Source organism: Vitis riparia, chromosome 10 (genome assembly GCF_004353265.1).
Source record: "Vitis riparia cultivar Riparia Gloire de Montpellier isolate 1030 chromosome 10, EGFV_Vit.rip_1.0, whole genome shotgun sequence".
NCBI classification, from domain to species: Eukaryota; Viridiplantae; Streptophyta; class Magnoliopsida; order Vitales; family Vitaceae; genus Vitis; species Vitis riparia.
Genome location: NC_048440.1, coordinates 12,019,404 through 12,036,304, shown reverse-complemented (window position 1 = coordinate 12,036,304; position 16,901 = coordinate 12,019,404). Strand labels below are relative to the sequence as shown.

At 38.4% G+C, this 16,901-nt stretch overlaps 1 protein-coding gene across 2 annotated transcripts in view; it reads left to right on the top strand.

Moving 5' to 3' along the window:
- Positions 1 to 16,901, top strand: part of LOC117924071 (DNA damage-binding protein 1) — a 36,797-nt gene extending 19,896 nt beyond the window's left edge. For both annotated transcript variants that reach the window (XM_034842622.1, XM_034842623.1), the window contains 12 exons: positions 3,893 to 3,968; positions 4,376 to 4,585; positions 4,719 to 4,825; positions 4,979 to 5,087; positions 7,374 to 7,574; positions 7,679 to 7,894; positions 10,065 to 10,175; positions 10,376 to 10,651; positions 11,020 to 11,294; positions 14,802 to 15,153; positions 15,443 to 15,727; positions 15,870 to 16,901. In XM_034842622.1, coding sequence (XP_034698513.1) covers positions 3,893 to 3,968; positions 4,376 to 4,585; positions 4,719 to 4,825; positions 4,979 to 5,087; positions 7,374 to 7,574; positions 7,679 to 7,894; positions 10,065 to 10,175; positions 10,376 to 10,651; positions 11,020 to 11,294; positions 14,802 to 15,153; positions 15,443 to 15,727; positions 15,870 to 16,451 — 2,800 coding nt within the window. In that variant the 3' untranslated portion in view covers positions 16,452 to 16,901. The remainder of the gene's footprint in view (positions 1 to 3,892; positions 3,969 to 4,375; positions 4,586 to 4,718; positions 4,826 to 4,978; positions 5,088 to 7,373; positions 7,575 to 7,678; positions 7,895 to 10,064; positions 10,176 to 10,375; positions 10,652 to 11,019; positions 11,295 to 14,801; positions 15,154 to 15,442; positions 15,728 to 15,869) is intronic.

Genomic DNA, 16,901 nt, shown 5'->3' with positions numbered 1-16,901 from the left:
GTAACTGGTTAACAGAAGAGCAGGATATCAAGGGGGGTGTGGTTGGAGCTTTCGAGAACCTGCTAACAGATCCTGGGGATTGGCATCTATTAATGGAAGGTTTGGATTTTAATAGGATTGATGGTGAGGATGCAACTTGTCTGGAAGGGGTTTTTACAGAGGCAGAGGTCTTCTCTACCCTCTCAGATTTGAACGGGGACAAGGCTCCTGGTCCAGACAGCTTTTCTCTCAGCTTTTGGCAGTTCAGCTGGGATTTTGTGAAAGATGAGGTTATGGGCTTTATGAAGGAGTTCCACGAGCATGGCAGATTTGTGAGAATCCCGAATTCAACTTTCTTGGTCCTTACCCCTAAAAAAGGGGATGCGGAGGACCTTAAAGATTTCAGACCGATTAGCTTGATAGGTGGATTGTATAAACTATTGGCAAAAGTGCTAGCAAATAGGATCAAGAAGGTGGTGGGAAAGGTGGTGTCTTCAGCTCAAAACACCTTTGTTGAAGGAAGACAAATTCTGGATGCTGCCCTAATTGCCAATGAGGCAATAGACTCGTTGCTGAAGAGAAATGAGAGTGGGTTGTTGTGTAAGTGAGATATAGAGAAGGCGTACGATCACTTGAATTGGAATTTTCTACTATTGGTATTGCAAAGAATGGGGTTTGGGGAGAAGTGGATTGGCTGGATCTCTTGGTGTATCTCCACAGCGACGTTTTCAGTCTTGATCAATGGCACTCCAGCCGGTTTTTTCAATAGTTCAAGGGGTTTGCGTCAGGGGGATCCTCTCTCTCCCTACCTATTTGTTATTGGGATGGAGGCTTTTAGTAGGCTCATCCTTAGAGCAGTGAGGGGGGTTTTCTTTCGGGCTGCAAGATAAAAGGAAGAAGTGGAGACAGGGCTGTGGTAACTCATTTGCTGTTCGTCGATGATACTTTAGTTTTTTGTGAAGCTTCCCAAGATCAGATGGCTCATTTAAGCTGGTTGTTGATGTGGTTTGAAGCCATATCAGGTTTGAGGATTAATTTGGATAAGAGCGAGATTTTGCCGGTTGGGAGAGTAGAGAATTTGGAGGCTTTGGCTCTTGAGGTTGGTTGTAAAGTGGGAAGGCTGCCAAATTCTTACTTGGGGATCCCTTTGGGGGCGAATCACAAGTCTGTGGCTGTTTGGGATGGGGTGAAAGAGAGATTTCGGAGAAGGCTTGCCTTGTGGAAAAGGAATTATATCTCCAAAGGCGGTAGAATTACCCTAATTCGTAGTACTTTGTCAAGTATGCCCATATACTTGATGTCTTTACTTCGAATGCCAAGAGTGGTTAGTTTAAGATTGGAAAAAATTCAAAGGGATTTTTTGTGGGGGGAGGAGCTTTGGAGAGGAAGCCTCATCTAGTAAATTGGGATTCCGTGTGCTCGGACATAAGGAAGGGTGGCTTGGGAGTTAGACGTTTGTCTACTCTCAATAGAGCCCTTTTATGCAAGTGGAATTGGCGGTTTGCGAATGAAAGGGAGGCTCTTTGGAGGCAAGTCATTAGTAGGAAGTTCGGGGAGGAAGAAGGGGGCTGGTATACTAGAGAAGTTAGGAGGGGTTTGGAGTAGGCTTGTGGAAGGAAATAAGGAAGGAAGGAGCTCTCTTGCAAAACAAAGTTGTCTTTTCTGTGGGGAATGGTAGAAGGGTGAAATTTTGGAATGATAATTGGTGTGGGAATTTCTCTCTCAGTAATTTGTTTCCCTCTTTGTATGCCTTTGCTTCATTTAAAGAGGCTTGGCTAGTGGAATTATGGGATCATTCGGGAGATGAAGGGGTTTGGAATCCTAGCTTCTCTAGGTCCTTTAATGACTGGGAGGTGGAGGGGGTGGAGAGATTACTTCTGACAATCCGGGGTAGGAGGCTTAATCCTCTTTTGTAAGATAGAATGCTGTGGAAAGAGACTAAAGATGGGATTTTCTCAGTTAAGTCCCTTTATAGTTCACTAGCTTCAAGAAGAGATGTTCAGTTCCCTTATAGTAATATTTGGAGTATTTGTGTGCCTACCAAAGTGAGCTTCTTTGCTTGGGAAGCTTATTGGGGTAAGGTGCTAACCTTGGATCAACTTAAAAAGAGGGGCCGGTCTCTAGCTAACAGATGCTTGCTTTGCGGTATGGAAGAAGAGTCAATTGATCATATTCTTATTCAGTGCTCTAAGGCAAGAGGGTTATGGGAGTTATTGTTTGCTCTGTTTGGTGTTACTTGGGTCCTCCCTTCTTCGGTTAGAGATACTCTTAGTGGTTGGTGTGGCTTTAAGTTGGGCAAGAAGCATAGGAAGGTGTGGAATGCAGCCCCTTTGTGCATTTTTTGGGCGGTTTGGAAGGAAAGAAACAGGATAGCTTTTGATAATGAAGAGTTATCAATTCATAGGTTGAAGAATTCTTTTGTTTGTAATCTTTGGCTGTGGACTAAATCGGTTGTAAATGAGGGTCCTCTTCCTTTGATCAATTTTTTTGATTGGCTAGGCGCTAGTTGAGGGCTGGTATTGTATCTCTATTTCTTTTTGTGCCTATTGGCGCCTCTTGTATACATCCTGTATGCTTGGGTCAGCCTCAAGGCGCCCTTTTCTAATATATTTTTGTTGTGTGTTTGCCTATCAAAAAACAATCTGTTTCCTTTGCAGTAGATAAAAAAAAAACAAAACTTTTCGCTTCTGCTGGAAAAACTGAGCACAGGAGATATCTTCCAGCCCCATTACTATGAAGCTGAAACTTGTAGCTCTTACCAATTAAATATAAGTATTAGGTGCTCTTCGTTAATATTCTGTTTGCCTAACAAAAAGGAAAAAAGGAAGAAGACACAGTTTCAAGACAATAAGTGTAGGTTGCTGGAATTTCTGGGCAGTAAGTAATAGAGAACAGAAACAGCAGCAACGGCAAGACCAAGAAGGAAAGTCTAGGAAAGCATGCCTTTAATGCTCAGAAATCAAGTTAAAACTTTCTCGTCTTTTTGGTGGAACTTTTGAGAAATTTTTAGGCTAAAGTCCCATTTTGGAAATAAGATAAACTAATATAGGAAACAAATATAACTAAATGAACTCTTGTAAAGCAAAGTTTCTGGAACAGGATATATATAGTAGGGCCAATGAAGCAACAGGTGACCCACAGTTTTGTGATTTTCACTGCACTATTTGGGCAAAGAACATTTTTAACCTCCTTTGCTTGCTATTTGTTGATATTATTATCATTTCCATGAGCCATTAACTGAGCAAAGGCCACCTTTTCTGGGGATTTGTTTTTGGAGAAGTGCACAAGGCAATAGGTTCAGAATCTTTCAAGTTTCTAAAGAAATGCAAATTTCGAAGAGTAAAACCTGCTTACCAATGGCTCCCTCTAAATTCAAACAATAAGACCAAATCAAATTCGGTAAGATAATGCAGTCACTAAAACAGAAATTGTAGGGGAAAATGAGTCTTCTGTCAATTCCTTGAGCCTTCAGGATGAGTTGAACCTTTTTTTCTTCTGATAAGCAATTCAGAATGAATGGTACCTTTTTCTGCATGAGTTAAAATTTACTGGTTGTTTGGGCCATTATAATATTTTGGTTCATGGTTCCTTGAGAATTTTGTTTGGCCTTTCTCTTGTATTTCTTCTTTCTATCTCTTTGTGGATGCTCTGCATGTATGTCCTGTGTAACGTAGATATTCTGGAGTCTCCAAAATCTTAGCGGTCTCTAGTGTTGTGTCCTTTTTTTGTAGTCCTCAGTTTATAGACCATTGCTCTCCTGATTTTGATAGAGCAATGGTGAAGTTCTTGAGGTTTCTCTAAATGGTTAGCAACGCTTAATTGAATAGTTTTTCATCCTTTATATGTTTCTTGAAGTTGTTTGATCTATTATTTTTAGTTTAACACTTTCCTTCTAATGATGAATGCTTTTCAGGCTTGAGGAGCTTCAAGTTTTGGATATCAAGTTTCTTTATGGATGTTCAAAACCAACTATTGTTGTTCTCTACCAGGTCCCCAATTTGGCTTCACATTTTTATGTCCATTCACTCATTGTTAATATTTCAAATTGGTTAGCAACCACTTGTTAGCATATGCTATGTTGCCATTATCTTTAGGATTTAGGATTTAGTTACTTTAATTTATGGATCCTTTAAAATCCAAGGTAGTATCTGTCAATGCCTGCTTGTGCTACACTGGCCCTTTTTAAAAAAAAATTATTCTGCTAGTTTACCTGGGGACATGCTTTGCATAATTGAATATGTTGATAAAATGCCTTATAATGTTTTATTAGGATACATAAGAGGTGCATTTGGGTGCAACTTAGATGGCCCCACTGTGTTCCATTATGTAGCATCAGAAGTGCATTAGGAAGAATAACTCAGATGGCCTCACCAAGTTCTTTTGATTCAAATTGCAGGATAACAAAGATGCACGTCATGTTAAAACATATGAGGTGGCTTTGAAGGATAAGGATTTTGTTGAGGGTCCTTGGGCTCAGAACAATCTAGACAATGGGGCTGATTTGCTAATACCAGTACCCCCACCTCTTTGTGGTGTCCTCATTATTGGAGAAGAAACAATTGTATATTGCAGTGCCAGTTTATTCAAAGCAATCCCAATCCGACCTGTAGGTTACTTAAAATTGCTGCTTGTTTTGTGTCAGCTCCACCCCCACACCCCCAACAATCTCAATTTTTAGTTCTTTGTGGTTGAAACATGTTGACTTACAATCCCTCATTTCGTTTGATGTGCACTTCCAGTCAATTACAAAGGCCTATGGGAGGGTTGATGCTGATGGTTCTAGATACTTACTTGGGGATCATGCGGGGCTTCTTCACCTACTTGTTATAACCCATGAGAAAGAAAAGTGAGTGACCATTTGTTCTTTTATCCTATTTTTATCATCTAACTACTTGCCCTGGAAAATCAGTGCTGGGTTTATAAAATAAAGAAGAAACTTACTTAAGACCAGATGGAATGTGTATCACTTTTCTGAGGGTCATTTGTATTTATCATGTAGGGTTACTGGACTCAAAATTGAGCTGTTAGGGGAAACTTCTATTGCATCAACAATTTCATATCTTGACAATGCATTTGTCTATGTCGGCTCAAGCTATGGAGATTCACAGGTATTACTAAACATAAATATCTCTTTTTGTTCATTTGTGAATATGTATTTTCAGAAATTATATTTGAGGTTTATCTTGTTCAATAATATCAACTCCCCATATGTTGTTTTGATCGGATGGATCTTCTTTATTGTTGGATATGACCTATGATTATGCCGCACTAACATGGTTAATGATCAAGGCACATGCTTCACTTATTCCAGGCATGTTGAGATAGCAAAAGCTTAGGAAGTTGCATATGGACACAACATTACATGTCAATTTTATATATAATTTTACTTATACAAGAAGATATGATAGCAATAAAATGCAAATGCAATCTGTCCACAAAAGGATGTGGAGTTGATTCCCCGTTGACCATTCAATTTCACCATTGCAAATGTCAGGATGCAACTTGTTGGATTCATCAAAATAATGGAAACATGTCCAATGAGAAATATAGATTTTGGACTGGAAGTCTCTTTCATTTTTTTATTTTTTTATTATTATTGTTATTGGAAACAAACATCGTATTATCATGGATTAAGTACAAAGAAGGATGAGAAATCCTTCCCCCAAGCACGACTACTGCATAGCTCTAGTGAAGTGTGAAAAGACTATCTATTCTATATATGGTTAGAAGTATACATCTAAAAATGATTACAAATATGAACTCAAGAACTTAGGTGGGTAGAAAATCCCTTATAAAAGAAATCAACTGCTTAGCTCCCTGTTTTGCTAACATATTTAGCTGGCCAAGAAATCCAGCAGATTGAACACCCTAACTCTAGAGTAATGTAAAAAATTCGCCATATCCTTCCACCAAACCTCCATGAACTTCTCTCCTTGTTACCCAATATAGCACCATATCATGATCCCCTCAACTAGAAGGTTGATGGAAGCTTTAGTCCTTCCATCAACGCTAAAATCTCCATCTCGATTCTGTAGAAGGCTCTTTCAATTCTGTAGTAATTTTTATTTGAATTTTGTTTATAATCCTATTTTTTTCCCTAATTCTAGACTTCTTACCATCATAACGAGCTATTAGGACTCAGTTCCCGTTTCCTAAAAACCCTTAGAACTTTTAAAATCAGAAAATACAAAATATAAAATGCTCAAAGTGACTCAAATTTCTAAGATGAATCCAAATGCCATAATATCTGTTCCTGAGCCCCTTGTCATTAAGCCTAAAAAAATTTGTGGTCATAGTGGGATTCGCTAAGTTGCTTATATGATTGAAGGCTAGGGTAGTAGTGCGGGTCAGCTTTGTGTAAAAATATGCAATTAGGTGGTTAAACTCATCTAACGAATTGAGGTCAGAATATGTATCATCAGAAGGAAAAAGTGGTCTCTCTCACACACTCTCTCCTTCTAGGTGGATGGTTACACCTCCTGTAGTAACAACTTCAAGTCCAATAACTGGTAATGGGCTCCCAAAGAGATGTGGAACACTGGCTCCTCCCACCAACACCCACCCTCCCCTCTCTCTCTCCCTCTCCCTCTCTCTCTTGCACGTGCACGCCTTAGGCTTTCCTTTGAAATTTAGGATGCATCTGACAACAGTTTTACAATGTTACAGAATGGAGCCCTTTGCTTATCCAAAAAAAAAAAATGTTGCAGAGTGGAGCCCAAAAAATACTGATCAAAAGGAACAATCTTTACCATAATACCAAGGCAACAGGATATTGGAAGAGAAGTTTTATAGTTTCCCACTGTCTATGCACGATATATAGTGAGCATGCAGGGTTGATGACTTTATTGGACATCCTAACCTGCTGTAGCTGTTGGTAATATCTGTCTTATTAGTTGCCAGCCAGGGAATACCTATGAGTCTCAAAGGAGCTTTTGATTGGTATGAATATCCAAAATCTACTCAAGAAGGAATGAAAGGAAATAAAGAACTCCTAAATTACTCTATTGAGGAAGGGAGGAGAGAATGTGTGTGTGTGGGGGGGGTATCTCACTTCGCAGTTCAAAAATTCATAGAAAAAGGATTAATTTAAACCTTTTTCAAAAAAAAAAAAAAAACAATGATATTGAGTCGATGTTTGAGTTAACCAACTTATGAGGTAGTCATGCCTATATATCTTGAAGATGCTGGACCTATTTCTCTCTCTCCTCCACTAATATGCCTTGTACTATGTCCCTTGTAACAATTAAAAAGTTAATTGTCAGGAAAAACTCAAAACCATAGGTTCCAACTGTTATTTTCTTTATTAACTTATGATGTTATTCATATTTCTCCATTAATTCATTTTAGTATTGTCTCTGAATTGAATCTCAACATTACATAATGGTGCCATGCAGCTCATAAAGATACATCTACAACCTGATGCCAAAGGTTCATATGTGGAGGTTTTAGAGAGGTATGTCAATCTGGGTCCAATTGTTGACTTCTGTGTGGTAGACCTGGAGAGGCAAGGCCAAGGTCAGGTTGTAACTTGCTCAGGGGCTTATAAAGATGGTTCTCTTCGCATTGTTCGAAATGGAATAGGAATCAATGAACAGGTCTGGCTTATTTCAACCATTTTCTTATTGATCACTAGAATTTGACTTTGCCATTTATAAGTTCTTCTAAACTTGCTTATTAATGTGCATATGCCATCACATAGGCATCAGTGGAACTTCAAGGCATCAAAGGAATGTGGTCATTGAGATCTTCTACTGATGATCCACATGACACCTTCTTGGTTGTAAGCTTTATCAGTGAGACACGAATATTGGCGATGAATCTTGAAGATGAGTTGGAAGAAACTGAGATAGAGGGTTTCTGTTCTCAAGTGCAGACTTTGTTCTGCCATGATGCTGTTTATGATCAACTAGTACAAGTAGGCTTTCTTAATTTGGGTGTTTTATATTATTTTTTTCTGTATAATTTGGATTGATATTAATAAATTTCCTAATGAATCAACCCAAAGTGCACCAAACATCTATTTGAATTAAATTCTCTCTTCTAGAAGCATCATTTTATGCCTGTTTTGCTTTTATGCTATCATGGATGGCATTTTTTGCTACAGTTATAACCTTGAATAGAATCAAGTGTAGACTGATCTGCTGTATGAGACCTGAAGTGCAGATTTAGCTTCACACTACGGTTAAGGGCGCCTAAATTCTCCTCATTTAATTTGTTGGAACCACTATTTTTTATCTCCTATTGCTCATTTAGGACCATTAAATTTTGCACAAATGTAATCCTCAGGGATACCTCAGGGATAAATGTTCAATTATTTATATTGATGAATATCTAGCTTTATCCGAAAGCGTTTTTGTTGCAACTGAATTTCATGTCATATTAAGTTAAATTGAGAGAGTATTCAGGTTCAACAAGGAAGAGACTGATAGTAAGTATAACAAACTAGTATACCATTGAACAGGTTTGGCTAGTGATTGGATTGGTGTGGTACATCACAGAATCTGTTAAATATGATAAGAGAATATTTGGTAGGGTTACATGCATATACATAGTGTCCATGTGTATCTATGTATGTTTGGGGTTTGGGAAGATTTCTTTAAGGAATCTCGCTCTTTTAGGGAAGTGGTTGTGGAGGTATCCTAGGGAGAGTACAGCTCTGTGGCATCAAATCATTCTTAGCATTTATCTAACATTGGAGTCAGATGGTCACATCATTGTCCTTGGAAGGCTATTAAACAAGTCTTTCAGGATTTTTCCAAATATACTCGGTTTGTGGTAGGAGATGGGGAAAGAATTCGCTTTTCGGAAGATTGGTGGTGGGGGGACCAGCCTTTGAGATCCCATTATCTAAGACTATTTGGAGTAGTCATGGATAAAAATATTCCTATTTCTTCAATTCTTGGTTCTACTTGCCCTTTCTCTTGGAACTTTAATTTTTGTTGTCATCTTTCCGATTCTGAGATAGTAGATCTAGAATGTCTCATGCGTTCTCTTGATTGTATGCATTTATCCACTTTGGCTTCAAATGCGAGATCCTGGTTTTTATCTTCTTTAGGATTGTTTACAGTCAAGTCTTTCTTTATGGCCTTGTTCCAAATACCCGATTTATCTCCACTTTTCCCTACTAAGTTTGTATGGAATTCTCAAGTTCCTTTTAAAGTCAAGTCCTTTGTCTGGCTAGTGGCACACAAGAAGGTAAATACTAATGACTTGCTACAATTGAGAAGACCCTACAAAGCTCTTAGTCCTGACATTTGGAAATTGTGTATGAAGTAAGGAGAATCAGCAGATCATCTTTTCCTATATTGTTCTTTGATGATGGGGTTGTGACACAGATTATTTCAGCTAGCTAAGATGGATTGGGTTCCCCTGAGAAGTATTTCCGACGTGAAGTTCATCAATTATAAAGGTTTTGGCATTTCCAAGAGAGGGATAGTTTTGTGGCAAAATGCGTGCATTGCTTTAATTTGGGTTGTGTGGTGGGAAAGAAATGCTAGGATTTTTTAGGATAAAGTTATGAATTCAGAGAATCTTTGGGATTCCATTCACTTCCTTGCTTCTCTTTGGGCTTTTTGTTCCATGGTTTTTAAGGGCATTCCCCTTAATGTGTTACAACTAGATTGGCTAGCAATGTGTAGTTTCAACGGGTTGGTCTAGCTAAGAGAGCTTGTTTGTAGTTTTCATAGTATAGTTTTTGGTTTTTTTTATTGTTGTCGTTTAGTTTTTTCTTGGTGGGAGGATTCCTCATCCTTCTCTTGTACTTCTTTTTTCTATCAATATATCTATTTGTTGTTTCCTATCTATGTATGTACAGAAATTATGACAATATTACTATTACATACAGTTGGTGTCATATATGTATCTGTAGCAACTACACATTCTGGCATTTGCTTTCTTGCTCATCATTTATAATTGGCGGTGCTGAACTTGATTATGTTATAGTGGCTGCCTGCTGGGTGCCTTTTTATTTTGTTTAAAGAAAGGGGGAAAAAAAAAATTGGACCATGTTGAGAATTTGGATAGATCCAATTATATATACAATGTACTGGAATTAGCATGTGCTAACTAATCAATTTCAATGGTAGGTCACTTCAAGCTCAGTAAGACTGGTCGGCTCTACATCTAGAGAGCTGCGAAATGAATGGAATGCTCCATCAGGGTATTCAGTTAATGTTGCTACTGCTAATGCCACCCAGGTTCTTTTCTACCTCTTTTGAGTATTATTACTTCTGATATATGTTTTGGTACAATGAATATACTCTCTACAATGTGGCAAATGATAAAGGTCCTTGTTGTTTATTATACGCTGTTTTAACTCTATGGATAGTGTTTGCTAGCATCCATTATATCATGCTATAAAGTTACTGATTGAACTATTTTACCTTTTATGTGACAGGTTTTACTGGCCACTGGGGGTGGCCATCTAGTTTACCTGGAAATTGGTGATGGGACATTGACTGAAGTGAAACATGCTCAGTTAGAGTATGACATCTCATGCCTTGACATAAATCCCATCGGTGAAAATCCCAACTTTAGTCAGTTAGCTGCTGTTGGAATGTGGACAGATATTAGTGTTAGGATATTTTCACTTCCTGACCTGAATCTCATCACAAAAGAGTATTTGGGTGGAGAGATAATACCTCGGTCCGTACTTTTGTGTTCCTTTGAAGGGGTATGCTTGTACTTGAGATTTCTTCACTTCTTATTCCTTATCTATGAGATTTATGCTAATTCTGCTCAAGTTATTTTACTCGAAAACATAAAATTTTTTTGGTAGAATTAGAATGTTTATGGCATTGTGAACAATGTTGCACATATGGAAGGACTGGTCCCCTCTGCATTTAAAGGTTTCTAGTTAAGTAGTGGATATATCTGGAGTGAAGTTTTGAAAAGCCTGATATCCTCCACTATGACATCCTTTCAAACCCTGAGCAAAGGTCCACTTAGACCATTGTTTTGGTGGTAAAAATGTCCCCATGGTATTCTACTACTTCCTCGTGCTTCCCCATTAGTAATTTTCTATTCTTTTTCCCTTTTCAGATACCTTACTTGTTGTGTGCACTGGGAGACGGTCATTTGTTGAACTTTTTACTGAACATGAGTACTGGTGAGTTAACAGATAGGAAAAAGGTGTCTCTTGGGACACAACCTATCACTCTTCGAACTTTCTCATCCAAGAATACTACACATGTATTTGCTGCATCGGATAGGCCTACAGTGATTTATAGCAGTAACAAGAAGCTACTTTACAGCAATGTTAATTTGAAAGAAGTCAGCCACATGTGCCCTTTCAATTCTGCTGCTTTTCCAGATAGGTACCTTTTGCTGCCTTTACTTCTTGTTTTTACTTATTGTTCTTTACTTTCTTCCAACGTATGCATGTGAAATCATACAGAAAAAATTCATTTCCAATGATTTCCCCTGGAAAACTTTGTATGGCGTCAATCAGAATGTTTATATGAGCTGATCAGCATGTTGGTTCGTTGTCCTTAAAAATTTGAGAGGAGTCAAGCATGTTTCTAGTTTAGATTGCATTCCTTTTCCTTTCTTTTTTATCTTTTTCTTACTTTTTCCCCTGAAAAAAATGGCACTTTTCTTGTTGCAGGACAGTGTCAATCCAGCAGATGCTAGTAGCTTTCATTTTTATTAGCTTCATTTAATACATTCTAGTATTTTTTCCCCCTTAATTTTGTTATTATTTCTGTATTACAACTGAGTTTTCCTTACTTTTTTGGTGTAGTTATTGTTTTTTTTTTTTAATCTGTCATCACATCCTTGCGCTGGTCTTTCACCAGAAACTTCAATTAGGAGCAGAAAGGGTTGATTATGGATCAGCTGCAATTGGGTTATGGCAGTAAGTAAGATTGAGCAGGTTCTCTATCCTCCCAAGGATCTTCACATCCCTTTTAATATGAGTGAAGCTGGAAGAAAAATAAAAAGGAATTGCAAAAGATTTGGACTGGAGACATCAACATACATAAGCATTCTCTGGTTGCAGCAGTTCCATTATTTGCTTTTGTCCATGCAAAGTAGATGGTGCATTGGTTTCTCATGGTTGCTCAACCCAAAGGTTATACCGTCTAAATGCATTAGCGTGCTTTAGTCTCACCAATCCTTCAATCTCTCTTTTTCCAGAAAGAAATAGGACACTGTAGTTACTTCATCTGTTTTTCATGCAATCCATTTTTTAAAGAATCAAAGAAATCAAAGAATAAAGAAAAGGGACATTCTTTAGAACCAGGCTCCTTGTTAGAAGGCTTTCACATAGAGGGTACAACCCTGGTAAAATGGCAAGAGTTCAATCGGTTGTGGCTACCATGAATGTCAATTGTCAAGCTTGTCAAGTATAGCAAGAATGTTATCCCCATGGGCAGCAGTAGTGAAAGGTCAATGGATAAGGCGTACTTACAGGAGGAAGTATCCTGTAAGTACAAACCTATATCCAATGGTATTTGTGCTTAATAGAAGTTGTTTCAGAGGGTTGAAACAGCTGGAATATCCAATGGGCCTTAAAGTGTTGGTATGAAGATTATTAGCTGGAATATTTGAGGCTTGGGATTTAGAAAGCAAAGAATGGTTGTTCAGAATTTTCTTTGCATTGAATCTCTGGGCATTGTGATGGTTTAGGAAATAAAGATTAAGATGAGTGATAAGAGGTTTAGAGGTTTCCCGGGAAAGTTCTGCTCTTTAGCATCAGGTCATATTATGCATCTATGGGACACACCCTAGTGGGTGGAATGTCAGCATTCTAGGCAAGTGGTCGCATCATTGCCCTTAGAAGGCCATTGCAGAGGTTTTTCAAGATTTTTCTAAACATACTCATTATGTGATGGGTGATGAGACGAGTATTCATTTTTAAGAAGAGTTGTGGAAGGGGGATCAACCACTGACTTCTCAATTTCCAGGTATTGTCAGAGTTATCATTATTAAAAATCTACCAATCTCATAAATCTCTTCCCTTTTTTCTTGGAACCTAAACGTTTGTTATAACCTCCCTGATTTGGAGATAGAGGACCTTAAAAGACTCATGTCCTCCCTCGGTCACATATACTTGTCACCATCCATTCTAGATGCAAGAACTTGGTCATTATCTTCTTCAAGCTTATCTACGGTAAAGTCTTCCCTCTTAACCTTGTTCACTATCGGATCCAATACCTTCCCCACCGGCTGAATTTATGTGGAAATCTAAAGTCTCATCCAGTGCACTTGGCTAGTGGCCAATAAGAAGGTCAACAACAACATGCTACAAACAAGAAAACCTTAAAAAGCCCTTGCCTTGATTGTTGTATTTTATGTATCAAGAGTAGAGAATCAGTTGATCATTTGTTTTTACAATGTTTGTGGACTTTGGGGTTATGGCATAGACTATGTCGACTTCCTAGCCTGGGTTGGATTCCCCCTAGAAGTACATGTGACATGATGACCATCTCCTTTAGGGGTTTGGGGAGCACCACTAGAGGTGAAGTTCATGGCAAAGCGCTTGTCTAATAATGATTAGGATTGTGTGGCGGGAAAGAAATGTAAAGTTTTTTTAGGGTGAGTGGAGGACTTTAAAGACACTATGGGATCTAATTCTTTTGTATTTCTCTTTCTAGGCCTCTTGCACCACAACCTTTAAACGCACTTCTCTCAATGTTTTTCAACTCGATTGGTATGTAGTGTGCAGATTAAATGGATAGCAAGGAGAGGAATTGATTCAGTTTCTTGTTGAAGGGATGTGTTAACCCTCATGGAGTTATAAGTTGCTTTATGTTGTATAATACCCACATAGTACTACAACAATGGATAGGTCTCCTTTGTTTATTGGAGGAGAATTAACCATCTATTTGTGATCAGATTTTTTTTTATTTTTTATTTTTTTAAATTTGGGGAGGAGTCCTCATCCTTCACATGTATTCTTCATCCATATCAATGCACATTTTGTTCCAGATAAAATAAATAAAGGGAAGGGAGTGGTGTAAGGTGCATATGTTCTGTTTAAATAAAATGTTGGTTTTGTTCCTTATGGTCCTTGATTAGCCATTCATTCTCATGGTCTATATATACTGTTTCTTTTGGCCATGTGTTACCATCTATTTATGTGTAGGGGCATGTGATGCCCTCTGATTAGGACCATAGATGAACTAAGTACTTTGAGATTGGCTCGAGTTCAACTCATTTAAAGCTCAACTTCTTCATGAAGCTAAACATGGTGAGCTTGAACTCTTAATTGCCCACTCATCTGGCAGCAGAGTCAAGCTTGAGAAAAAAATCTTTACTTTGCTCAGATGGGCTTGTGATCATGGCATGATTGAAATGTCACTGTACCTAGTAGGCATTTGGTATCAACATGCTTTTGGTAGATTTTATATCGATCTGTACCTGAGCAATTTAGGATATATTTGATGAAATTTCTGAAGATCTTATTTCTTTCTGTTAAACTCATGTGATCCTATATAAACCCCACAGGGAAAGCAACCAAATGGGTAAAGACATCTATAAGATCATATCTATTTTGTGATACATAATATGCGAATTTCGAACTCAGTTTCTTTTGTAATAACTTACAGCTGTCAACAATGTGGTGTGACTGTAGAACTCCTCACCAGTTACTACTTTTTAATTGCAAAATAAATTTAGTGTCATACCCTTCACAGTTGACACAGTTGGGTCATATGAGAGGACCAATATGTTCTTTGGGAATGACATGTTATAAATGATGTTTTCAGGGGCTAATCTTTGCCCGTGAGCTTGGTACAAGTAAGAGGCTGAGAAGATGAAATTGTAAATGATATTATTGGGTTAAAAGACTAACTGGTGGCTTTTCTCCCCCTTTCTTACAGCCTTGCAATTGCCAAAGAAGGTGATCTTACGATCGGTACCATTGATGATATCCAGAAGCTTCACATCCGCTCTATCCCACTTGGGGAGCATGCTCGCCGCATCTGCCATCAGGAGCAGTCTCGGACCTTTGCCATTTGTAGTTTGAAGTATAACCAATCTAGTACAGAAGATTCTGAAATGCACTTTATCCGTTTGTTAGACGACCAAACCTTTGAGTTCATATCTACTTATCCACTTGACACGTTTGAGTATGGTTGCTCTATCCTTAGCTGCTCCTTCTCTGATGATAGTAATGTATATTATTGCGTTGGGACCGCATATGTTTTACCAGAGGAAAATGAGCCAACCAAGGTAAAATGCCATATTAGTACATACATACATACCTGTATATATGCATTGGTTTGTTGCCAGAATGGCACTTGCAGTCTAAATTAATGTCTGAATCGCTGAGCTTTGCAGGCCCCATATTACTTTCCCATACAGCATGCTTCATTCACTAGTGAAATTCTTGTATTTACAGCAACCTGCTTTATGTCTATTTCTTTATTGACCATGGAAGTTTCGTGTTTTTGATCTGGAACCTAAATTGTATTATCCATCTGTAATGCTCAAATGTTATCACTTTGATGAACAACTGTAGGGCCGAATACTGGTCTTCATAGTTGAGGATGGGAAGTTACAGCTAATTGCTGAGAAGGAAACCAAGGGGGCTGTTTATTCTTTGAATGCCTTCAATGGTAAACTACTTGCTGCTATCAATCAAAAAATTCAGTTGTACAAGTGGATGCTCCGGGATGATGGTACCCGTGAATTGCAGTCTGAATCTGGACACCATGGACACATTCTTGCCCTCTATGTACAAACACGGGGAGATTTCATTGTTGTTGGTGATCTGATGAAATCAATCTCTTTGTTAATTTATAAGGTAAGATGACTAATCTTCAAGTAATCCCTTGTCCTTTTGGCAGCAAGTATGGCGTTCCCTGGAGTTAAAAGAGTGTTGTGTTTGTTTGTTACTCTTATCGTCTTGTTAATGGATGTCTGATTGGTCCTTTTTTTATTGTCAGCATGAGGAAGGTGCCATTGAAGAGCGAGCCCGTGACTACAATGCAAATTGGATGTCAGCTGTCGAGATTCTTGATGATGACATTTACCTTGGTGCTGAGAATAACTTCAACATCTTCACAGTGCGAAAGAACAGTGAAGGTGCTACTGATGAGGAGCGGGGTCGTCTTGAAGTTGTTGGTGAGTATCATCTCGGAGAATTTGTCAACCGGTTCAGGCATGGTTCCCTTGTCATGCGCTTGCCAGATTCTGATGTGGGTCAGATACCAACTGTAATTTTTGGCACTGTTAATGGCGTAATTGGGGTCATAGCATCACTTCCACACGATCAGTATGTCTTCTTGGAGAAGCTTCAGGCAAACTTGAGGAAGGTGATAAAGGGTGTAGGAGGGTTGAGCCATGAGCAGTGGAGGTCATTCAACAATGAGAAGAAAACTGTAGATGCTAAAAATTTCTTGGATGGAGATCTGATCGAGACATTCCTTGATCTTAATCGTACTCGAATGGATGAAATTTCGAAGGCAATGGGCGTTTCAGTGGAGGAACTTTGCAAGAGAGTAGAAGAGTTGACGAGGTTGCATTGAGACTCGGGGCTTGGTTGAAGTACAATGTTTTCACTTCTCCTCATTCTGTAACATCTTTATAGATTGTTTTGTTTTTTGGTGTTTTTTATATTAATTTTTTAATTTTTTGCTAATTTTCCTTGTGGTATGAAATGTAATCAGGTAGGGAATGGTTTGCCCCGTGGGGAGAGAGTAGAAAACTCATAAATGCATGTGTATCATATCCCGTCATTGCAAGTTGCTAGCTCTTGCTGGCTGGCCCTATTCAAACACCAAGTGATGTGTGGGGTTTCCTTTTCCAATCGTTTCGGTTTCTGGTTAGGGTATTACTTGCTTCTTTCAAATGGATGTACGGGGTTCTTGAATTTGAGAACTGAGATCATGAATCTCCCCTCTCCTCTCCCCAGAAGAAAAAGGAAGAGCTAATCAAGTAAATAAATTTTCAGACTGTTGAATCGTACATGTTTGATA